The 26261-nt window shown below is 44.2% G+C and overlaps 1 protein-coding gene across 1 annotated transcript in view; it reads right to left on the reverse strand.

Moving 5' to 3' along the window:
- Window positions 1-25736, reverse strand: part of hs3st2 (heparan sulfate (glucosamine) 3-O-sulfotransferase 2) — a 69314-nt gene extending 43578 nt beyond the window's left edge. The window contains exon 1 of the mRNA XM_048552375.2: window positions 24869-25736. Within this exon, the coding sequence (XP_048408332.1) occupies window positions 24869-25341 (473 nt within the window). The 5' untranslated portion in view covers window positions 25342-25736. The remainder of the gene's footprint in view (window positions 1-24868) is intronic.
- Between the last annotated feature and the right edge of the window lie 525 nt (window positions 25737-26261).

Below are 26261 nucleotides of genomic sequence, written 5' to 3' on the forward strand. Positions count from 1 at the left end.
TCATCTTCAGACTAGCAGAGGAGGCTGCAACACTAGACCCAGCCATAAGGAAAGGAATTGCTGGAAAAACTCAGCAGGTCTTGAAGCATCTGTGGAGAAAAAGCAGAGTTAACATTTTGTGTCCAGTGACTGTTCTTCAGAACTGATAGTAGCAAGGAAAAGGTAATGCATGTGCTGACGACAGAGAGGGCGAGGTCGGGTGGTGGGGGGGGGGGGGGGGGTAAGATTAAATGATAGGCAGAGATGGATCCCATAGAGATAGGACAACAGTTAACATACAAACGGATGGATAATGGTAAGCTAGGGAGAAGGAAGTGCTGCCAATAGGGGTCATGATTAGGTGAAAATGGGTTGGCTATGCTGAAGCAGCTCATGCGATGACAGGGCCTGATGTGTAGGGGTGAGTAAAGGATATTGAATGAGGTGTCCAGGTGTCTAAAATCATTGAGCTTGACATTCAGTCCTGAAGGTTGCAACTTCCCCAAGTGGAAGATGAAGTACTGTTCTTCCAGCTTTTGTTGGAGCACTGTAACAGGCCTGGAACAGAGATGTTGGCCATTGAGCACAGTGCTGTCTTAAGGTGGCAGGTTCTGGAAGCTCAGGGTCATTTTTGTGGAGAGAAGGTAGGTGTTCCGCAGCATGGTCACCTATTCTGCCTAACTGTTATTCTCTCTCTCTCTGGGCTCCACTCCTACCCCCCCTCCATTCCTTCAGTCCTCTGTCTTCAGTATATATGCCACCTTTTCCCAGCTGCTATCAGTTCTGAGGAAGGGTCACTGGACTGGTAATGTTAACTCTGCTTTCTCTCCGTCGATACTGTTGGACCTGCTGAGTTTCTCCAGTAACTTCTGCTTTAGTTTCAGATTTCCAGCACCCACAGATCATTGTTTTATTACCCGAGAGCCTGCCAGACTTTACCAGCACAGTCTCCATAACCTGGAGAAAGACACAGCAGTGCCATGAAAAGGGGAATGAGCTTCTCTGATCCCCCAGGGTAAGTGCCACCATCTTCTCTCCGATATCCCACACTCTATCTCTGCCACTGCACCCACCTCCAACCATGGCTCATGCTCACTCTCACCATCACACGCAAAATCTGCTCTCAAAATCCCACCAATACCAACCCTGCCTGCACTCTGTGTTGACTACTCACTCACACAGGACATCTTGCCATGGATGCTTTAGAGGAAGCATTTAGAGTGAAGAACTTTAGAGTGAAGTCTCTTCACTCTGACCGGTTCCCGCTTCCCACCACCACGGGTATTTTAGTCAGATCAGAGACAGGGGCACCTGCTGGCAAGCTCCTCATTGCCATGTCTTCACAGCCAGCCAAGGAAGAAATGCCCCAGCCTGCTGGCACTCAAAGGGCAACCAGAAACCAGGCACCTGCTCAACCCTAGGCAGGAGAGGACCCCGTTGTCAACAATTCAAACCAATGGACAAGCAGACACTGGAGCAGCAGGCAGGATGGTCAGGGCACTGCACAACCTGGCACAAATACTGCTGAAAGGCAAAACAAGGCAAGCTTCCAGACCAGCGCAGGATGAGTCAAGGGACAAATGAGGAGTCCTGGGCTGGAGCCTGGTACAGTCCATGAGCTGGTGCTGTCCTTGAAAGCAAGATGTATTTGTAGCCAATTCCAATGAGAGGTGCTGGTGTGCTTCTGTAGTGTACTGTTAATAGATCAGCAGATGCAGTGGGGCTGATATGTGGGCGTGTGGTGTGTGAGGTTGCTGGCCATGGAGTGTGCCCTCAGATGTTGGTGCTGGGTGTCCAAGATGGTGGTTTGGAGGAGAAAGTGGTGAGGTACCTGCTCAGACATTTACATCTGGAATTCTCGGGATCAAGTTTCTATCCACTGGTAGAAAGCGTAGAAGATGTATATTAATAAGACAGATTAGGTGGTATTGAGAGTGATATAGAGCAATAAACCATGTTAATAGATGCCTCACTGCTTACTAATGAGAATTGCAACTTGACATCGGGAGCTTGGCTTGAAAAATTGACTTTTGGTCTCGACAGTGAGAAGGGCCTTGACATTGTACCCAATTTTCACAAATTTCTCACCGTAGCCTAAATTGTTCAGGGCCTGGGAAGATTCCTTCCAGCCTCTTTATATACTGTATGTAAAGCCTTCATGGTTTTATTCACCTTTATCAAATCTCCTCTTAGGCCATTTGGATTTTGTTGGCACAGTGGTTAGCACTGCTGCTTCACAGTGCCAGCAACTATCCTCGGCTGACTGTGTGTGTACATTATTGTGTGTGCATCTGTGTAAACATGCATAACTGCTTGTGCATACGTGTGGGTATGTAACTTTGTGTGCGATTGGGTTTGGCTGTTTTTGTATAACTGTGCCCAGTGGTTGTGAATGCAAATGTAACTGTAATAACACACTGCATGATGTGTGTGGGCAGCTGACTGCCTCTGGGTGGAGATAGGGAGACGATGATGCACATGTGTGAGCTCTGAAAATGTTCCTGACTACTTGCAGCCTCTGTTTCTGTGCTGTTGAATTCATTATATCCTTCTTGCCTTGTTTTATAATAATTAAGGGTTATCGGCAGGTTGAGTGGAGATACAGGGTGGTCAGTGTGTGGAGCTGAGTTGTTCCAGGTGAGAACTTGGTGGACAGCATGTCAGAGCTGTGTTGGTATTCCTTCTGAGTCTCTCACAGGCCTCTGGAAACAAGATATCAGCCTGACAGACGAAGAGACTAGGAACACTGAAAGAATCTTCTTGTTTCCAGTTAGATAAGATCAGATTCCAGTCATGCATACAGTTTTACCAAAGATAATGTACTTGACACAAAAAACTCCTTGCATTCAGTAGAATAAACACTATCAAGCTATTTATTCCACAGAATGTTGAAGAATCTAGTTGTGGCTCAATATACAGTATCGCACTGAGGGAGTACCGTTATATCAGTGGGCAGTAACAAGTTAGCACTGCACTTTTGGAGATGAAATAATTCCACAGAGGCCAGGATCCTGTCACCAAGTGGCCCTTTCTTTACACTTGGGGAGCTCTGTCACCTCTGTTCTTACCTATCAGCCAGGGCTCCCTGATTGGATGAGATTAACAGCCCCAATCAGGGAACTCATAGTCCATGAAACCCACCTGGCTGGCCTCATTGCAATCACTACATGTCTCCCCCTCTGAGTCCAAGGACATAGGCTTTCTTTCATGTAGCACCTCCTGGGTCAGGTTGCTCCAAGTCTGCCTCTGATACAGGTAGTGTGTAATGCACCGTAACTCACCTCTTGCGCCTGGGGCATCTCAGAAGACATTCATTCTCTTCTTTAGGCAGCAAAGGCATTGGGGTGGCAACATCTGCAGTGTCCATCTCAGATTCTGAGGTATCTTCAATGCTCGATAGAGAGGGGGACCCCACAGGTTCTGGAACAGCTGAAAAGATTGTCAAGGAGCTGGACACATCTTGCTGCTGCACCGTTTATGAGTTCAGGACCATTGCACCAACCTGAACTTTATAAGTTACAGGACTGGACCTTGTGCCGACCTTACCTCTTACCATGCAAGACTTTTCCTGTGGTTCCTCCACCAAACTTCATTTCTGGAAGTAAAATGTCTCTCTCGCTTGGTGGAGTCTTGTGTCCAGCATTGGCGTTCCTGATGCTGTTTCACCCTGTTCTTAGGGTCAGGAAGATCAGGTTTAACCTGATGCAGAGTCTTCTCCCCATTAGCAACTCTATCTCTGTAATTGCATGAGGGATGGTCCTATAATCAAATAAGAACCAGGATAGTTTGGTATCTAGTGAAGCTGTAGGCTGTTTATGCCTGCCTTCAAAGTTTGGACTGCTCCTTCTGCCAAGCCATTGGACTGTAGATGGCAGAAGGGGCTGTCCTTATTTGATGAATACACTTGACTTTAGGAAATATTCAAATTCCCTGCTGGTAAATGCTGGTCTGTTATCTGTGACCAACACATTCATGTTTTGTGGAAGATAGATGCAGTGTTGTACTGTGATCTCTGTGTTTGACAAATGAACTCTCTATATACTTCCAGCCAGTTTGAGTGGGCTTCCACAATGACTAAGAACGTTGAGCCCATTGAAGAACCTGCATAGTTGATGTGTCTACCCGGCCAGACCCAAGAATGTAGGGGAGCTAATGGTAGTCATTTTTGTTTTTTTATTTCACTTCTAGGGCATGCACCTGCCTGCGAGACATGTCTAGTGACTATGTACAAGTTCTAAGTACTTATTATTGGTCTTCCCAGTTATTAGCACATCATTTAGATAAATGGAGAGCTGGGATAGACCTTATAAAATGTTCTCCATCATCTACTGAAAAATTGCACAGGCTGACAATACCCCCAAGTAGCAGACTCGCATATTGGAACAAACTCTGATGGGTATTAGTCATAGCATACTTCTAGGAATCCTCACCGAACTACAATTGTAAGTACACATGGCTCATTCCCCTCTTCCTGCCTACCAGATTTGTTTTTTCATCCTCTAAGCCAGGGATTGGGTGTTTATCCAGATGCAAAATATGGTTTACCATTTGTTTAAAACTCCCACAAAGATGAACACACTGTGCTGCCCAATCTGTAAGCTGGACTGGTTTGATGATTCCTTCGCTTCCCAGCCTCCTGATTTCTGCCTCTACTTTTACCCATAAGGCAAATGGCACTGGGCAGGCCTTGCAGAATCATGGGATTGTTTCCTGGTCAATATGGAAGGTGACCTTGACTCCTTTGATAGTCCCCAGGCCGTCCTGAAAAACTTCTGGGCATGTAATTAGGACTTCACTCAGGCAGCCATTTTCTAATTAAAAAAGGTTGAGCCAATCAACATGATTCTTTCTCAGTCAATTCTGCTCTATCAGGCTTGTGCCTGAGCTTTCTTCTAAAATCAGTGGTAACTGAACCAGCTGCTTATGAGAGATCAGAACAGAAGTTGTACCCTTAATCTGTAGAGGCTCCTTGGTATAGGTTCTCAGCCTAGCATAGAATCCCTACAGTGTGGAAAAAGGCCCTTCGGCTCAACAAGTCAACACCAAACCTCACAGCATCCCACTCAGACCCATTCCCCCCTATAATCCACCCAATCTACACCTCCCTGACCACTATGGGCAATTTAGCATGGCAAATCCACCTAACATGCACATCTTTGGACTGTGGGAGGAAACTGAAGCACCCGGAGAAAACCCACACAGACACGGGGAGAATGTGCAAACTCCACACAAACAGTTGCCTGAGGGTGGAATCAAACCCAGGTCCCTGGTGCGGTGAGGCAGCAGTGCTAACCACTGTGCCACCGTGCCGACCAGGGGTCTTGTGCAAACTTAAGGGTTGAAGTCCAGAGTGAATTTTGTTAAAGACTGGCTCTGCCGTCACTGAAATAGCCATGTCAGTATTGACCGCCATTAGAACTCGGCGACCATTTTAACCAGATGTTCGTTTGGATTGGTTCTGATTTGGATGTTGCTAAGCACTTAACTGTTTGTAACCAGATGTAGGTGAACTTTCCAGGGTGTGCAGTTTCCTGGATACCAGCCTATGAATTCTCTTCCTCAAGTTAGTGGGACGCCTTCACTGTCTTAATTCTGCTTACTGGCAGCAACTACAATGGTTTGCTGGCCCAGATCCTGAAGAAAATTTTAACTGTTTGGCCAAGGCTTAGCTTTGTTCAGGATATGTCCTGAGTGAGGCTCCACAATTGCCTTCACTCAGGTGGTATTCCCCAAGCTCAGCAGCCTGATGAGTGTGTCCACCTCCATTGGAATATCCTGCAACTCTTGTGCTCCACTTGCTGCAATTCTAATGATAAAGCCAGTGTAGTGCCTGTTTGAAGTCTTGTTGAGCTTCAGCTAGTAGATGCTTTTGTATGGTTACATCATTAATCCCATATATCAACTGGTCTCTCAGCATCTCATTAAGGGTTAAACCAAAATTACATGCCTATGCCAGTGATCTTAATCAAGTGAAAAATACTGAAAGGGATGCCCCTTGTCCTCAGATTTCTGAGTAAAACAAATAGCACTAGAGGAGGCTTGGGGTCATAATGTTCCTTAACTAAATCTGTTAATTCTTGAAATGTTTTAGTATCTGATGCCTCACAGGGAAATTTCTGCTCCTAATAACCAAAAAAGCTATGGGTTCATAAGCAGTCAGGAAAATTACTCAAATTGCCCTCCATATGCACAAATGCCATTTGCGCAGCATAAAAAATGCGTTCTTTCCACATGCTGGACCCAGCCTTCAGCAGGATCAAACAAGTCAAGCTTCCCAAATAGAAGATGCCAGAAATGCTTACCCCTACTCAATGACAACTGTTGCGAGCAGGTTTCTTCAGGACCATTGTTTGCCCTCATTGCCACTCAAATAACTCCACAGAAACTGCTATCCTGTCTCCAAGTCACCCTTCATTTACATGTGGACAGTCCTTGACATTGATCCAGTTTCCTCAGAGCCAGCTCTCAGAATGCTTAGGACCTCTGACACTCCTGTTTACATTTACCAACCATGAGTTCCCTGATTGGGGCTATTAATCTGGTCCTGATTGTTGAAGGGTCAGAAGTGAGGGAGTGCTGCACTGTTGGTAGGACAGTTCTGAGGGACTGCTGCATAGTCAGCGATACAGTACTGAGGGAGTGCTGCACTCTAAGTAGGACAGTACTAAGGAACTGATGCACTATCAGGGACAGTAGTGAAGGTATGCTGCACTATCAAAGGGTCAGTGTTGATGGAGTGCTGTACTGTCAGAGGGTCAGTGCTCAGGGAGTGCCATACGATCAGAGGGTCAGTACTGAGGGAGGGCCGCACTGTCTGAGGATCAGTACTGATGGAGTGTGATGCTATCAGAGCATCAGTGCTGAAGGAGTGCTGCACTGTCAGAGGGTCAGTACTGAGGGAGTGCCACACTGTCACAGGATTGGTCAGGGACAGTTCTGAGGGAGCGATCCACTGTCAATGGGGAAGTACTGAGTCAGTGCCAAACTCCTGGGCCATAGTACTGAGGGAGTGCTGGAGTGTTGCAGGGGCTGACTTTTGCTTTTTAACAGGCTCAACAAAAGCTTGATTCAATATCTTTCACAGTGCTCAGAATCCTTATCGTCGTAATTCAATCTCTGTATTACAGCGTCAGATAAATTCTACCCTCAGCTTCAGAATTGTGATTTGGTGCAGGCCTAACCAACAGTGATATCAGGCTAAATAGTTATTCATCATCTGGGCGGGAGTGAATTATTTTTTATTACTCACCATGTACGGTACATATACAATAATGGACTCTGAAATACACACACACCTCACAAAACTAGCATTTGAAATCAAAATTATTACCTTCCTTGAGTCTCATCTTCTCACCCTGGTACTGTACTTTGCTGAAATATTCATCCAGTTACAGTTGCTGTGAGCCATAATTACAGATAGGAACTGGTTCTGAATTTATAATTTCAGATCTGCTTCAGTCCCTGTCTAATTGAAGCTTTGTCTGGTGAATATGACCCAGTTCTAGGCTGTGTCACGTGGTTCCTGCTATGTTTCCCAACGTCCCTGAGGGCAGTATCTGCTGAATGATAGGGCAAATTGGGGAATTACAGGTGGTACAACATGGTCCTGGCACCTACTTCCAAAATAAATGGCACGAGACTAAAGGAAAGTGATTAACACTTGAGTGACTGCAACAGTATCTTCTACTGATCCCCAGCAGGTAGGCAGCAGGACTCAGTGAAGAAGGTGAGATACTTGCTGCTGAATGGGAGAGGGGCCCTGGCTTGGTATTGGGGTCCTATTTGCTCGGACTTTTGGAAGGGTGAGTTGGCATTTGTTTCATCCTGATCACACGGTTAACACCCCAAGTGGATTTTTAAAAAACTAACCTACTTTTTTAATCAACTTGTTCAGAATGTTATTACACACCCCTAATGCAGGTGAGACTTGAACCTTGGCCTCCAGTCCAGGGGTAGGGACTCTACCACTGTGCCATAAGATGGCCTCATAAAATGGATTGTAATAGTAGGTGAATTGTATTACCGAGATTAAAGATACAGAACACATTGATTAAGTACCTTGAGTACATACAAGGATGGATTTAAGGTTCTTGTGGCATGGTGATAGTGCCTATCTCGTAGTGAGGAGACTTAGGTTCAAGTCCCATCTGCTCCAGAAATGTGTAAGAGCATGTCTAAGGATTAGAAAATATCTATAAAGCAGGACTTCCAGGTGTTGGTGAGTGAGATGACTAACATATGTAATGTTTTGGACTGTAAATAAATCAGGTAGTAAGAAAATACTGGCATCCACTTTCCTACAAACTGTCTGGTTGAGAATGAATTAATGAGGATTGTGAGGTGGAAATCCTATTAGAATATGAGAGTCCCTGTGTCAATGCTGAGTGCGTGCTGACTGAGCTGCTCTCAGCCAGTGCTCACTGCTTGATCTGCTCTGGAGGAGAGTGAGGTGTGATATCTCCTCCCATTGCCCTCCAAAAACCTCAACAAAAATAGCTATTGGGTGAGGCACCATCGAGGGTATCTGGGACTGTGCGCTGTGTTGCCTTTTATAATCTCAGAAAAGCTTGGGGCATTTTACAGTCAATTAAGTGGGTTTTGAAATGCTCCTAAAATGTAGAAAACAGCCAAATTGTACACAGCAAGCTCCCATGAACAGCAATACAATAATGATCAGACAATGGTTATTAGCGATACTGATTGAGGATTGAGCTCAATATTGGGCTCATCTCCCCATTGTTGTTGTATAGTGCCATAGGATCTTTTACTTCCATCTGGGAGAGCAGCTGGGGCTTGGTTTCAGGTCTCATATTGACACCAGTAACTCTTAGTATAGCACCGAGCTGAAGTCTCTACAATAGGTCTTGTACTTACCTTTCCGACTCAGAGGTCAGAGAGAGTACTCTAGACTGAATCACAGCTGACACCTGCCAGTGAGCAGTCAAAGCCTCCAGACAGGACAGGAATGTACAAAAATTAAGCATCATAAGGGATGTGATTTATTTTTATTTGGTGAACAGAAGCACAGAGCGATCCCGTGTCAGAACAGTGTGCTTCCTGAGAATAATACGTGCTGTCAATATATGAAGTATTGTAAACTCATCTTACAAGGTAATCATATCGGCCAGTGGATACTTATTTGAAGATTATCTAAGCACTTGTTTTAAAATCAAATCTCTTGATGTGAGAACACTTAGTAAAGGTTACAAGACAAGGCACAAACTTCCGGTTGCACATGGCCCACAATACTTCAAAAGGATCAGGGAAGGCAATTAGTTAGAAAAAGGCTGTGTATAATCCATTACAATCTAGTGTGCAATGTATAAATCAGGCGTTACTTAAAAAACGTACACTGCACGTAACCCACGGAATTGCTGCTTGTAAAATTAGCCAATGAACTTTAATAATTTCATATGATCCATCTCACTGGACTTCTGTCCAGCATCAGGTTGATGTTCATTTTTCAGAATAAAGCCCCTGTTCTCTTTATTCCACTGCTCAGGATAATGCTCCCATTAAGTTGGTTCTGATTAATGTGATTAATGCTTCAACTCAGTTAATGCCACCTCTCTAGTAATGCTCTCACTTATTCAGTTAAAGTGCTCATTCTATTAATAATCTCATTCAGTTAATGCTCCAATTCAGTCTACGCACTTGTCGATAATGTTGCCATTCCGTTAGCGCTCCCAATTAGTTCTTTCATTGTTCAGTTAACATCCCTAAGGGTTTATTTCTTTTTCCTTTGCTTGATGCTATCATACACTTAATGCCCCTCTTCAGTCAATGCTCCCATTTGATTAATGATCCATTTCAGATGATTTAAAATAGTTAATGCTCCCATTCCATTGATTCCTATATTAACTTTTCTCACTAATAGTGAAACTTGGTTAATTTTCAGTGGATATTGCTGATATTTAGTTAACACTCATGTTCCCCTATGTGGTTAATAGTTACTATCATATTAAGACAATGGAGGAATCATATTAAATGAACGCACATGAATGGCAAATTTTTGTCTTATGGTATTTATGCTGCTGGTGTTTAGTGTTCATTTCCAACATTGAAGTTTTCTCAAATTCATTCAATATTAATTAGTTTTAAATTTTGTCTAAATACAGATTTTCAAGGAGTGTAATGTATATGGCCATCTTTTACCGTATGCATAATATGTCCCATACTATACACCGTATATTGCAATACATATATATACTACATCTCACACATTATTTGTTCATTTCAGATTCTATACATCATATGGAGAGATTATGGTTTAATGGTAAAATCACTAGACTAGTAATCTAGAAGACCACACCAATGTTTTGGGGACATGCCACATGGTGAAATTTGAATTCAATAAAATTCTGGAAGGAAAAGTTAGTTTAATGGTGACCATGTAACCACTTGTTGTAAATTGTTGTTAAAAAAAACCCATTTGGTTCACCACTATGTTTTAGGGAGGATGTCTGTCATCTTCATTTGGTCTGGTCTACATGTGACTCTAGACCCAAAGAAACATGATTGACTCTTAACTAACCTCTATGTAATTAGAGATAGGCAACAAATGTTGGCCCAGCCACTGACACCCACATCCCATGAGCAAATAAAAAGAAAGCTTCCTACTCTGTGCACTAATTTGTTGAATCATGGTGCATTAAGCCTCGTGATAAAGGGAACACTAGGAAGTTTGTTTTAAGTCAGTAGGCATCTCAAATTCCAACTGAGAAATTCTGCAGCAGACAGAATCCTTCCAGAGGTGAATGTTCTCTCTCCCTCAATAAAGTGAAGCCTTCGTGGAAATGGTTTCACCCAGACAGTCTGAATTCACTCTGCTTTACCCCAGCAGAATTCAAGAAAAACACAGGTGCTTTTTCGGAAACCTTGAGACATGAACAGCATCAGATTCAACATTGAAGATTTCTAAATTACAGTTTCAGTAAGCCAATTTGGAAATCAGTGCTCCACATTGTCTATCTGATGTTAGTTTAGTACTTTAATGGATGAATAAAACAGAAACAGTGCAAAGCATTTAGATTTTGCACAAAAGGCTGTGAATCAATTGGCACTATCTGTAATCTGGCTGTGGGCTCAATATATTCAGTGCACAAAGCTCACACTCCTGATAAGAAAGAATATTTAATCAGCAATTCTTGATTTAATTATTTCTATTTTAAGACTTGCACAGAGTATGCGGACTACATGTTGCCAATTCACAGAGATTATTAGGCCAAATGTCTTGTGAATTCTATGCCTGCATCAAACAAACGTGTGTCAAATTGCAAATCAATGTGTGCTATAGGATACAAAATAGCATTGGCTGAAGTTCATTACTTGGGATACAGTACATTCCAGTGAATGGGAAGTGACTGGGTCCGTTGGAAATCTGTACAATGGGACTGAAAAGTAAGAATTTAAATCGCAAGGTTCCAAGTTCAAATTCTACTCAGGACAAAAATCAGAACTAATATACCAGTACGGTACTGAGGAAGCAGTGTTTGTCAGAGGTGCCATCAGCAATGAGTTGTTAAGCTTAGCCCCATCTGCCTGTTTAGGTGGATGTAAAACATCTTCTGGCATTATTTCAATGAAGAGCAGGGGAGATAGCTCCAGTATTCTAGCCATCACTTATCCCTCAATCAATAGTAAAAAAACATAGTTTATCTGGTCATTATCACATTGCCATTTACTGAATGCATATTGGCTGCTCGGGCTCCTAAATTATGACACTCAAATGTACTTCATTGGTTAGAAAATGCTTTGAGAAAACCAGTGGCTGTAGAAACTGCCACACAAATGCAAGACTTTTTCTACGGGGATTCCATTCAATAGGTATGAATGGAAAAAAAGGTTTGACTCTTTGTAATTCTATACAATGGAAATGAATAGGAAAAGATTTGGTCTATTGGGATTTTGTACAATGGGAGTAATTGAGGAGAGGTTTGATCTACTGAGCTTCAGTACAAAGGCAGTGATGAGAGGTTACATTCCCTCTCATTTTTATTTCTGCAGCAATTTAGAGATTTAATCCATTGTGCTTCCGTACAATGGAAGTGAATCAAAGGGGAAGGCAGTGTCGTCATTAAGATTCTAGGCTAACAGAGTTTTTAGGATTTCCACCACTGGTGATGCCTGGAGTGTGATTCTGATCAAATGTAAATGGAAAAACAGCCAGGGTCAGAAACAACAAGGTGTAGAGCTGGATGAACACAACAGGCCAAACAGCATCATTGGAGCAGGAAGGCTAATGTTTCAGGCCTAGACCCTTTTTCAGAAATGGTCTAGGCCCGAGATGTCAGCTTTCCTGTTCCTCTGATGTGGCTTGGCCTGCTGTGTTCATCCAGCTCTACACCTTGTTATCTCAGATTCTCCAGCATCTGCAGTTCCTACTAGCTCAGGATCAGAGACAGTTCCACATGAAAAAAATGGGAATCTAATTAAATCAGAACTGGTTCTAGAATCCCTACAGTGTGGAAGTAGGCCATTCAGCCCACATTGACTCTCTAAAGAACATCCCACCTAGACATCGTAATCCTGCATTTCCTCTACCTAAACTGCACGTCTTTGGACTCTGGGAGGAAACCCAAACAGACACAGGGAGAATGTGCTAACTCTACACAGTCAGGTGCCTGAGGGTGGAATTGAACTCAGGTCTCTGGTGCCGTGAGGCAGCAGTACTAGCCACTGAGCTACCGTGCTGCCTTACTGGCAAAGTTATATCTCTGGCTCTCTCTGACTATAGGCCCTTATTCAGACAGATATTGAACAGGGAGAGATTGTTACATGTATTCACTTCTGTATTACGGGAAACAGTACTGTATTATCACATTAATTATCTATATGCTTTCAGTGTAAAAATGTATTACTAGGGAAGGATTCCTCAAGAAATTATAGACCAATAGATTCATCTATAACAGATGTATACAATCACTGGAAGTGTGAAATTTTTTGATTTTCTAAGTTAACAGCCACATCCACATTTGTATAAATTTGTTCATGATTCATTTCTTCATCTGTACCAGGACTAACTGTGATGATTTTTTACTTCCTTGATATTAACAGGAAAAGGTACTAATGGGGGTGGAGAATTAATCTAGGATGACAGGAGGTTAGTAAATTGAGGGGTAATGGGTTTGAGGAATAAACAGAAGAGGGCCATTAATAAGGTTGGAATTAATGGGAAATGGGACCCATAGGAAGTCAGGTTAACAAGGCAGTGGGAATAATGTGAGTTATGGTGTTAATGCCATTAGAAGACTGAATGGATTTAAGGAATAACTGGGGTAGAGGCTAAAGGGGTGGGATTTAATAGGTTTGAGGGGTTAATGATCAATGGGTGGAGAATATGAGCTGAGGAGATTAATGGGGGTGAAGGAATTAACAGCATTGAGCTCGACTGGATGGGCTGGAATTAAAAGATATTTTAGCGGCAGGTAGAATACTAAATGGGCTTGAGGTTAACAGGGTTGAGGATTAATGGGAGAGAGATAATGGGAACTGCAGATGCTGGAGATTCCAAGATAATAAAATGTGAGGCTGGATGAACACAGCAGGCCAAGCAGCATCTCAGGAGCACAAAAGCTGACGTTTCGGGCCTAGACCCTTCATCAGAGTCTCTGATGAAGGGTCCAGGCCCGAAACGTCAGCTTTTGTGCTCCTGAGATGCTGCTTGGCCTGCTGTGTTCATCCAGCCTCACATTTTATTATCTGAGGATTAATGGGGTTGGGAACTGAGACATCAGAAGGGTCAACAGTGTCAGTTTGTTTTGGGTTGGGGTGATGTTAACAGAATTGATGTTGACAGTCTCAAAATGGATTGGTGCCATTTTTAAAGGGTCCCAGGACAAGGGGTGCGAAATCCTCACCAGTTTCAGGCAACGGCCCAACATGTCATTTGCAAAATGGGATTAGGTGACACAAATTCCAATTGGATTGAAGTCTCTGCTCATAATTTTATATTCAAGTTCTCTGTGGCCTTCCAGGAGAAAGAATTCTTCCACTCACATGCAGAATTAGTGGGTCAGGAGAAAGCACAGAAATGCAATAAAATCGGAAATCTAATTCTCAGGGTTGAGGATCCATGGGAAATGTAAGTGGGGTTTACATCCACACAGGGATTTGTGAACATTAACAATGACAGAATAAAGGGTATTGCTAGCTTGTGCACTCCTTTCAGTATCAAACTATATTTTCTGATCGAATCCCTGCAACGTGGAAGCAAGTCATTGAGTCCACACTGACCCTCCATACAGCATCCCACCTAGACCCAACCTCCTACTCTATCCCTGTAACCCTGCATTTCCTATGGCTAATCCACCTAGCCTGCACATCTTTATACTGTGGGAACAAAACAGGCCACCCAGAGGAAACCCACACGGACACAGGCAGAGTGTGCAAACAGTTGCTTCAGGGTGTGATCAAACCCAGGTAGTTGGCGCTGTGAGGCAGCAATGCGAACCACTGAGTCACCGTGAAAACCCCAATCCCTGTCTCCCAACCCCTCCACCTTGAGTGGGCTTGTATTAGTATTTGGACGAATGCGTCTGTGGGGACTGTAGCAGCATTCTTCTAAGTAATCAGTAGAAGTTAATACAAGGTTGATGGAGGACCTGGGAGGGGAGACGGACCCAGGAGTCGGTAGGTAGGCTTGTGAGTGAGAGCAGAGGTCTAAAAATGGCTTCACAGCACTTTCAGTCAACAAACCGCAGGAGAGGTTTAGCAGGCAGTGATATTTGCATAAATCTTTATGAACCAAAATAACCAGCCCACAGTATCAGAGATTCAGTGTTTCAGTGAGTTGGAGAAATTATTTCAGTGATTAGGCATTGACAGTGCAATACCTCCCAATTAGTAGAACAAACTGGATCAAGTATTATGAAAGCTGAGATATACTGGCCACCTTAGGGTACCAATTATAACATTAGGACAAAGGATGACTGAAATCAGATTCAGTACAAATTGCACACTGAGTGGGAGGCAGTCAATGTATTGTTTCATTCACACATTAAAGAAACCTTGTCAATTGTAAGTAACAAATTTGCAAATCACAGAGAATAGATGTCCTGGAATAATCTATTTATACAACTTGGATCCACGGTGTTTTGTTAAAGAATTTACAATACTTTCTGATCGTGAAATGTCACTGATAGGTGACATAGTCTGTGCTTGTTCCTCATTCTGAGCTAAGACTACGGTGACTATTGCACCTGCCCACTGCGGGTAGGAGTAGGATGTGGGATTCTTCTGGGCTGTAAATCAAGCACCTCCATGTGGGGAAAAATAATGACCGAGAATTTCATAAATTGTTCCTTTAAATGTCTTGGAGACAGGTTTCCCGTTGGCCAGGTGGTAGGTACTTGAAGTGGGAGGGCCAGTCTGAGGCCCTTCAATAATCAGAGAAGAGCTAACAGTCTATAATGGATGATAAATAAGTGAACACATACTTCAAAATGATTGATGCTGCTCTCAAGCCTTTTAAAATCTTCAATTAAAAATAGCTAAATTAACATCCACAATCTACTAGGAAGCAGCCAGGAGTATGATAGAATACACCCCGATTGCCTGGATGGGAGCAGCTCCAACAACACTGAAGAAGCTTGACACCATCCAGGACAAAGCAGCCCACCTGATTGGCACTGCATCCATGAGCATCCACTCCCTCCACCACTGACACTCAGTAGTGTGTATTATCCACAAGTTGCGTTGCAGAAATTCACCAAAAAAATCCACAGGTAGCACCTTCCAAACTCACAGCTACTTCTATCTTGAAGGACGAGTGCAACAGATACAAGTGAACACCACCATCTTCAAGTTCCTCTCCAAGTCTCTCAACATCCTGACTTAGCAACATATCATCATTCCTTCATTGTTACTGGGTCAACATCCTGGGAAATTTCCCCTAAGCGCACTGTGGGTCAACTTACAGCACATTGACTGCAGCGGTTCAAGATAGTAGCTCAGCACTACTTTTCTAAAGGCAACTGAGAATGGGCAATAAATACTGGCCCAGCCAGTGACACCCAGGCTCCATAAGTGAATAAAACAAGAGCGTCAGCAGCTAGACCAGCACTGGAGTGGAGTGACTGGGACTGTGTCATTGGGTGTCTTCTGACTGTTTTGTATCGAGCTCTGCCAGGGACACAGGCCAGATACTGAACTGTCTACCCACTTCAACTCTGCTTCCTGCAGTATTCCTGAAGCTGGCTTCTCCTGGTGATGGGAAGCTGGACTCACTGGAAAATTCCAGCCCTCAGTTAGATCTGGACGGGCTAACCTGCTGGTCCCAATCCTAGTGCAGCAGAAATGGCCTTGGAGTTGGGGAGCAGCACAGTAGCTAGCGTGATTAGTTTCCAGCTTTGTTCACCTCCGATCTCAGACGACCAGGGATTGTCAGATCCATTTTCTAATGTGTCAAAACTGCATGTATGTCCATCCTGTACAGACTGGACTGATGATGAGCCATTTCTAATTGTATGCATCTGGCAAATGATGTATCTGAGCTGACAGGAGAGCAATGGTCACTCCTGTGAGGGAAATTTGGGTGTCCTGTAGCAATAATCAATGTTTTTGAGTGAGAAGAGGGGAAAAGGCTTGTGTTTCTTTGCAGTTACTACATATTGTTATTATAATAGTCAGCGTGCAGTATGGCCACCAACTGTTTGACTCTGGTTTGACCAGTCCATGAGTTGCAGACTTGTAATTAGTAATCCCTAGAGTAAGACACCGAGTATTCTTCCATTGGGTGTTGGTAGCAGTGTTAACCAGATCATTTTCTCCAGCTCAATGTAACATAAATACCCTGCCTACACTAACTCCCAATCTCAGTGATTCTATATCACATTGCAATTCAAGAACCTTTAGGAGGGGAAAAGACCATCAGACTCGACAAGTCCATCCCTTTCCATAGATAACTCTAAATACACAGCACCTCAATCCCTCAATCCCATCCATCCCTCAACCATGTATCCTTCTTAATTATCTTCCACACCCACAACTGTATCTTCTCCATACTCTGGTCGATACAGTATGGAGCTGAAGGAACACAGCAGGTCAGGCAGCATCAGGGGAGCAGAAAAGTCGACCTTCCTACTCCTCTGATGTTGCCTGACCTGCTGTGTTCCTCCAGCTCCACACTGTAGTGACTCTGATTTCTAGCATCTGCAATTCTTGCTATCTCTTCCATAGCCTTAACTCTGCTTTCAGTGATGTCAAAGCAAGGGCTGTGGAGGGGACCTGCTCACTGACAGTGACATGTAAAGTTTAACACAGAAGGCTCTGCACATTTGCAAAGCTAAACAGTAAGCTGTTTGGTCTACGCTAGAATTACACGATGCTTAAGCTTTGAAACAGGGTCATTCCACTGGTGCATTGTGGGACCGGGTCATTTCCTGATGCACTGCGGGACTGGGCCAAAGCATTGGTACATTGTGGTTGGGCCATTTCTGTGGTGCACTGTGGAAATTGGCCTTTCTCTGGTTCACTGATGGATTGGGACATTCCTCTGAAGCACTGTGGGAATGGTCATTTCCTGGTGTATTGTGGGAATGGACCATTTCTCGGCAGCTCAGTGGAAATGAGCCATTTCCTGGTGCGCTGTGGGAATGTGGCATCCCTCTGATACACTGTGGGAATGGACCTTTCCCTTAAAGGTGCAGTAAACTCAAAGCATGCTTCCCGTTTTGTTCTTCTGTTTTTTGATATGTTGTAGGGTGGAGTTTAGATTACTTGTCAACAATTTCTCTTGATCAATTTTTAGACCAAAGTGCTGAAATTTGAAATGAACAAGTTTTTCTTAGTTTGTAGGAGCGATCAAAGCTCAGGTCAGCTGGAGAGTGCTCAAAGAGTCTCTTGGGGAAAGTACAGCTCTTTGCCTCTACACATCCTCCTGTGATACTGATCACAATAGGTAACAGCCACAGATCTACAGCTTGATGTCAATTGATCTAAATTACTGAATGAACCTATCAATCAAACTGATTTACACTGTAGAGGAATCCAACAGCCGCCACATTGCAGTGTTGTTTGGACTAAAAAGATAATATACTTATTCCGTACTCTATTGTACTCTGTACTGGGAGAGCATTTGATGCAACAGCAAAGAGGAGGCTTTACTCTGTAGGTCACCTATGCTGTTCCTGCCAAGGGAAGGTTTGATGGGACAATGTAGAGCAAGCTTTACAACCTGTCTGAAAGTGCTGTTTGCTTGTTTGGAATCCCTTTAATTCCAATCCATAAGCACTTTGAAAATATTCAACCACCGCCTGGATTTCTGCACAGTTCTAATTTTGATCTGAGGCTGAATTGAAGGGCCAGATACGAGCAAACACTGATGGTATAATTTATTTGGTTGAATGAGTGCAGCCAATTATTTAGTATCTAACTGACAGCCAGTGAATGATGAAACGGCTTTAAATTGGCTCAATCTGTTTACCAAATTGAACTGTCAAAAGATACCTGAACCAGGTAGAAATTTTACAGGAATATATGTGCCAGTCAAGTTAGCTACCAGAGTCCGAAACAATGCAAAGAATGAGAAAGGCTTTGATAATAAAAGTTTCATAAAATAAAAAAGAAGTTGCACTGATACAGGGCAGAATCTTAGTAGCTTTGAGTGACAATGGGCTATGGTGAGATAATCTTAACATCGGGAGCAACTCGCTGCATTTGTTATGTTTCTCACAATTCATAGATTCATAGTCTTACAGCACGGAGACAGACCCTTTGCACCAAACTGGTCCATGCCAAGCAAAATTTCCATCCAAGCTAACCCCATTCATTGGTGTATTGATGCATCAAAGAAATTCTTGCTGTGGCAAGACCATAAACATAAGATAAAGCAACAGAGTTAGGCTATTCAGTCCATGGAGACTGCTCTACCATTCAATTATGGCTGATATATTTCTCAGTCCATTTCTCCTGCCTTCTCCGCATAACCATTAATTCCCCTTACTAATAAGGAGCTTGTCTATCTCTGTCTTAAATGTGTTCAATGACTTGATCTCTATTGTGCTCTGCATCAATGAATTTCACAGATTAACCACCCTCTGACTGAAGGAGTTCCTCTTCATCTCAGTTCTAAAGGGTCATCCCTTCACTCTGAGGCTGTGCGGAGGAGATTTACACCAGGATGTTGCCTGGTATGGAGGGAAGGTCTTATGAGGAAAGGCTGAGGGACTTGAGGCTGTTTTTGTTAGAGAGAAGAAGGTTGAGAGGTGACTTAATAGAGATGTACAAATGATCAGAGGATTAAGTAGGGTGGACAGTGAGAGCCTTTTTCCTCGGATGGTGATGGCTAGAATGAGGGGACATAGGTTTAAATTGAGGGCTGATAGATATAGGACAGATGTCAGAGGTAGATTCTTTACTCAGACAGTAGTAAGGGCGTGGAATGCCCTGCCTACAACAGTAGTAGACTCACTAACTTACAGGGCATTTAAATAGTCATTGGATAAACATATGGATGATAATGGAATAGTGTAAGTTAGATAGGCTTCAGATTCGTTTCACAGGTCGGCGTAACATCGAGGGCTGAAGGGTCTGTGCTGTGCTGTAATGCTCTATGTTCTATGTCCTAGTCTCTATCACTAGTGGAAATATCTTCTCTCTGTCCACTCTATACAGGCCTCTCAGCATTATGTAAGTTCAAATCTGATTTCCTTCTCATCCTTCTAAACTCCACTGCGTACAGACCCAGAGTCCTCAATCACTCTTCATATGACAATTCCATCATTCCCAGGATCATTCTTGTGAATTTCCTCCGGACTCCCTCTAACACCAATGTATCCTTCCTTAGAAATGGGCCCAAAACTGCTCATAATATTGCAAATAAAGTCTGACCCTATAGCCTCAGCACTGCATCTCTGCTTTTGTATTCTAGCCCTCTTGACATGAATGCTAACATTGCATTTGCCTTCCTAATTGCCAACTGGACCTCCATGTTAACCTTACTAGAATCCTGAACTCCCAAATACTTCAGATGTCTGTTTCCCCATTTAGAAAATAGTCCATGCCTCTATTCTTCGTACCAAAGAGCATAACTTAACACTTGCCCAAGTTGTATTCCATCTGCCACCTCTTTGCTCACTCTGCTAGCCTTTAACTAGTTTCGAGTACTGTGGCTGCCCTACTAACTCATCTGCTGGAATCCTGGTCCCAGGTGAGTTCAAGTTGAGCCCATCCCAATGACACAGTTCCTCCTATTCCAATACTAATGACAGTGACCAATGAAACGGAATCTCTATTTCCCGCACCATTCCTTTAGCAACATAGTTATGGGCAAGATGCCCATTAATGGTGATTATTGATTGTTAAGCATTTTGTTAACAGCCCAATTCGCCTCATTAATATTGAACATCTCATTTCACTAAATACGGCAAATAAATTCGATGTTGGGAGAATTTGACCAGGAAACCAGAGTAGGTATCTGATGAATTCAACTAGCTGATCTCCGTAGTGTAGAATGGGAACTAATGCCTCAGGGCATGCATCATGTACGCTGGCCCCACACACACACCCCACATCCACAGACACTGGCATCCAACACGTGCCAGTCTTTAAGGACCCTCATGGCACATCTCCATTTCACTTCCGGGACACTTCAGCACTTCAGTGCTACACTTTGGGGCGCACTGGCACCTCTCATTGTAATGCAGCAGCAAGGACACTGTATGCTCAGGGACTAGACTCCTAACTCAATGTCATAGAACACACAAAATCTTAACCCACCCAGATGATCTCAGCAATCTCGCCTGACATTACCCTGCCTCTCTGTGCTCAGAGATACCAGCCTTCCATTGCTGATGTCTCACTGTGCTGTTTAACACAGATATAAAGCCAGTAAGCTTGTGCGAATTGTCAGCAGGCCTCAGGCAAGTCAAGGGGGAACAGCTTTCGCTTAAAGCGCTTGGGCGTAGTATGTCAAGAACAGGTTACGAGGCCTGGTCACAGTGGCCCAGCAAGAATCCTCTCTTGATAAAGAGCAAGGAGATGACATACCACCTATCTTCAGTCTTTCTACTCTGTTGCGTGCTGTTTTTCTCCTGTAGTGGAAAAGAGGCAAGTATTACTGATGATGGGTGGCACGGCTGTTACTGAAAGGGGAGATGGGGATGTGCCTTGAGAGACTGAGTAGGCAGTGCAGCGGGCAGGCAGGATTGTTGAGCGTTACGGCAGAGGTGGGTGAGTGGGGAAGATGTTGCAAATTACTGCGAGAGTGACAGAATGTGAGCCTTGCTAGGAAGTAGGTACAGTAATGGAGGTAGAGTGAGTGTGAGATATTGGGTAGATGATGGTGGTACTTGTGCTGGCAGAGTGGAAGGAATCATTGGCCTTCTTCCTAAATTGCTGGCCATTGCTCCAGATGGCTGAGACTATTTTACCCAGGCGGATACATGGGACCAGGCTGGCATGACATGGCACCCCATCCAGCAGGGCTTCAGGAATCTGCTCACAAAGCAGGGCCCTGTTTTCTCCCTGTCTGCCATGTCTGGAGAAAATGACAGAAACTGGGCCGTGCAGCTCAGGCAGACGGTAAAATGCAACAAAGAACTGCGGATGCCGAAGATCGGAAACAAAAACAGAGACGGCTGGAGAAACTCAGCATCTATGGAGAGAAAGCAGAGACAACGGTTTCAGTTCAGTGACCCCTCTTTACAACACCTTCTTCAGAATTCTGATGTAAGGTCGCTGGACTTGAGATGTTAACTCTGCTTTCTCTCCACAGATATTGCCAGAACTGCTGAGTTTCTCTAGCCAAGTGTTTTTGTTTCAGGACTGACAGTACTTGCCTGGAGGTACAATGGGCTTTTAAAACTGGTATGGGTGCAAAGGGGAATTCTGGGATATCTGGTGAGTTGTGAGCTGTTCCCGGAATGGTGTGTGATGAGATGGGGTGGAATGCATACAAAGAGAGATGGAAGACAGCATAGGGACAGGGTTGGTAATCACTGAGGCGTTTGCTAAGACACAGAAAGACAGCTAACTCTCGTTTTGTGAAAACCTTCTGAAAAACTATATACAACTTGGACTTAGACAAAAAGACATAAGCCCCAGCTTTGAACCATTCACAACTTCAGGATGTGGCCAAGTGCTTCAGAGTCAAAGTACTTTTTAAAGTGTCATCACTGCTGAATTGTGGGAAAGACAACCCTCAGTTTGTACACAGTAAGTACAGATACAGAACAGATCGGATAACTACGGCCAATCTGTGTTAGTGATGTTAGCTGAGGGACACATGTTGCCCAGACACAAACAGAAACTCCAGTGCTCTCCTTTCCAAATTGTGCCATGGGTGATTTTATGGTAGGCTGAAAGGGTGGGTTAGTTTATCATCTTATCTGATTAATGGCCCCTCCATCAGCCCCTCTGTCAGTGTGTGTGTGTGTGTGTGTGTGTGTGACTTGCTATCTCTGTGACGAGAATGTTGCTCATCAAACTACAGCTGCCAATAAAGGTAACCTTAGCAATTCTTGCTAATTGCTAAGTGTTCAATGTTCACACTAATGCAAAGAGTATTCATCAGCTCCTATCCCTCAGGCTGACGAGGGACAAATACAATAAAAACAAACAAGCTCATCAAAGTCAGACGTAATTTCATTCTTTTTTAATATTCACACAAACAGATTTTGAAAGAGAGAGTGACAGAAAAATTAAACAAGACCCTGTTATCTTGCAGTTTGTGTATTATATCCTGAGCACTATTTGATGGTGTAAAACAAGGCCTCTTATTTTGTATTGATGGATAATACTTGAGTCTCAGCTTGTGACTCTCCTGATCAACAGATAAGACGGATTCAACTAATACCATTTATTGCAGGGTGGGGGTGAGGAAGCAAATCAGAGAATCTGTCACAGAGACTGACAGTAGGAATGGGTATCTTCATTCCAATATCTCACCTACGTCCTGAACTTGCAAAAGAAATATTGTCAGTCTGTTAGCAAGTCACACTGCTACCTGCTAGAAATTCCTTATCTATAATGACCACACACTTAAAATACCAACTTTATTACTGTCATGCCAAGTTTACATTACTTTATGGGTGGAGGTGGCAGAATAAAATTCCACCATTCAGTCTACAATAATTGGATAACACACTGTGCACAGAAACAGATTGAGGTTTCACATTTTGACTTGATTTGGTTTGCCTGCCCCCTGTTTTATTTAATATTGTTATTTTAATGTGTGTAAAAAAGCTGTACTTTCTAGATGGATTAGGTTTGCACTGCGAGAAATTGACTCAGTTCACAGAGTCTGAGGAGAGGTGGAGATACAAATTCACAGATTTCCCTCTCGCAGCTGTATGCTGTATTCTACCTAGTTTCTGTGCTACTGTCTTGCAAGGGGAATAGACTTCATACTGACCCCTGAATGCTCCTCCATTGCCAACCTGAATACCCCTCTTCTCATCTCGGACAATGAGTGGCGACTGGTTGTTCCAACATGCATCTGGATCAAACCTGATTCTGTCCTCACCTGGTGTATGTGCCCTCTGCCCATGGAGACCATGTTCCCTGCCCTGGTCCACAGTCAATGGGATTATTACCAGCTGACTCAACACAGAATAATACTGCAGTCTGGGATCTTGCTGCTCTATATATTTAATTACTCCGCAGCAAGGCCCATTTTCCCAATCAGCCCTTGGGGGAGTCTCTCACTTATTTTTCCTAAATATACACTTTTTCTTAATGGGCATTTGGTGACAAGTCTTATTCTGTGAAGGGGAAAAAGGGAGGGTGAGAGAGTGAGGGTGGAGGGACAGAGAGCAACCAGAAAGGAGTGAGAGTGGGAGGGAGGAAAAGAGAAAGGGAAGGAGCAAGCAGAGGAGGAAACCAGACAAATTGGGGGAGAGAAGGATGGAATGGAATGGAGGGAGTGAGAGATGCAGGGGGAAAGAGGAATGCAGGAGAGAGGTAGGGAGGGAAAGATTGAAAGATGGAGGGACAGATAGAACAACTGGAGGGATGAACTCAAGTCATTTTTACTTGCAAATTGATAACGTCATGGCTTTATGTGTTCACAAATTAATCAAAAAATATTCTATAAGACATTGCCCCTTGATGAGAGGATTAAGAATCATTAACCTGCCTCTGTCCCTGAGTTAGAATAACAGGAATAGTCATGATGACACATATTACTCCCCCCCCCCCCCCCCCCCCCCGCCCTAACAAACTATCCAACTATCCAGGCTAGTTAAGGATTGGTTCCTCATCTGTCCGGTCTGTAAGTGAGCAGACTGACTGGAGGCAAACCAGGAAAAGCAGGCAGTGAATCTGAGATACAACCCAATCTGCAGAATGTACAGAAATAAGCACATTAACCCTTCAACTGTATCAATCAGATGCTAATTAAACTGCTTAAAAAGTAAAGCACCAAAATATGGAGGTCACTTTAAAATAATTTAGCAAAGGATCAGCTACATTTAAGATATGATACAGCTCACATCTGACAAGAGAGGTACCTGTCACATCTGGAAATGGGTAGGGAGGAGTGGGACACATCTTACACACCTTATACAGTTCCATGTGACAATCTGATACAAACGTCTAACAAATGCAGAATTTCCCACCGACTTTCGAAATAGTTTATGGGTAGAAAGTGAGAAAATGGTTGTAGCGACAGATGTAAATAGCTTAAAACAGAGGAAGATGTTAAATGCAGGAAATAAAAGTGTGAGGGCTTGAGGTTGGTTTGTACAGCCAGACAATCCAAACCATGTTACTCCATAAAGTGGCACACTATGCTCTAATTATACCCACACTGTGCCTTTATGATGCCCAATTCTATCCTGATACCATGTGCACACTGAACCACCATCAGACCCATTAAAACATATACAGTGCCCATGGTAAGTTCACGCAGTGCTCGTACCTATGCCCACCCACACTGTGCCAGTCTTACCTGTACCACTCTAGTCCTTTCTCGTAGTGCCTGTCGAAGAAGTGAGGCTCAGTGCCGAGCGCCCTGACCTCAGGGTGGACTCGGATGAACTCCAGCACCGCCCGGGTCCCTCCTTTCTTCACGCCGACGATGATGGCCAGGGGCAGGCGCTTGCTGCCCGGCCTTGGGGACGTGACGCTGGCTCTCTGCCGTTCTGGAGGTACGCCAGTCCCCGGGCTGCTGAGGCTGAGTGTCCTGTTGGGGGCTGCGGGGTCCCCAGGTCGGGCAGAGTGGCCACAGTGCTGGGAACTCTGCAGCAGGTAGCAGGCTCGGTGCTCGGGAAAAGCCAGCGGCTTCTGCATGATGGCCTGGCCGCAGAACATGAGGCTGTAACACAGGCAGGTGAAGGAGAGCGAGAGGCTGAAGATGAAGACGAACCTGCGCGCCCCTCTGGGTGAAGTTGGCACCACTCTCACCCCTAGTCTAGATGCCATGTCTCAGGGCAACTGCTGACAGGGGCGCGAACATGATCTTGGTCCAGGAGCTCGGCACCGGATCTTCGGACATCTGGGTGTGGGCACAGGCTGAGGGCGGAGGAGCCTGGCCGCTAGAGCACAGGTACTGCCAGGCTTCAGGGAGACCACGGGCAATGTCAGCTCCGGGAACCCAGCCCTTCCCCAACTGCACTTGGCCCGCTCTACTTGGAGATGCTGCACATCGCTAGCAATTCCCTGCTCCGTGCATTTGGTAAGGCAAGGAGAGAGCTGACACTGCAGGGGGAAGCACACTCTCTCTCTCCACACACACACACACACCCACAGGCACACACACACACACACAGGCACACACACAGACACACCCACAGATATACACACACACACACACACACACAGACACACACACACACACACACGCACAGGCACACACACACACACACACACACAGGCACACAGGCACACACACAGACACACCCACAGATATACACACACACACACACACACAGGCACACACAGACACACACACACACACACACACACAGGCACACACACACACACAGATATACACACACACACACACACACAGGCACACACAGACACACACCCACACACACACAGGCACACACAGACACACACACACAGACACACCCACACACACACACACACACAAACACAAACACACAGGCACACCCACACACACAGACACACACACAGACACAGATTCAGAAGTAAACACACACAGATACACAGACACAGACACACACACACAAATAGAGACAGAGACACAGAAGCACTCCCTCTCTCACACACAATATGTCTCTCCCTCTCTCACACTTTCTCCCTCACACACTCTCTCCCTCTCACTCTTTCTCACACACTCTCTCCCTCGTACACTCCTCATACTCTCTTCCTCCGTC

The sequence above is a fragment of the Stegostoma tigrinum genome, chromosome 23, assembly GCF_030684315.1.
Source record: "Stegostoma tigrinum isolate sSteTig4 chromosome 23, sSteTig4.hap1, whole genome shotgun sequence".
Classification (NCBI taxonomy): Eukaryota; Metazoa; Chordata; class Chondrichthyes; order Orectolobiformes; family Stegostomatidae; genus Stegostoma; species Stegostoma tigrinum.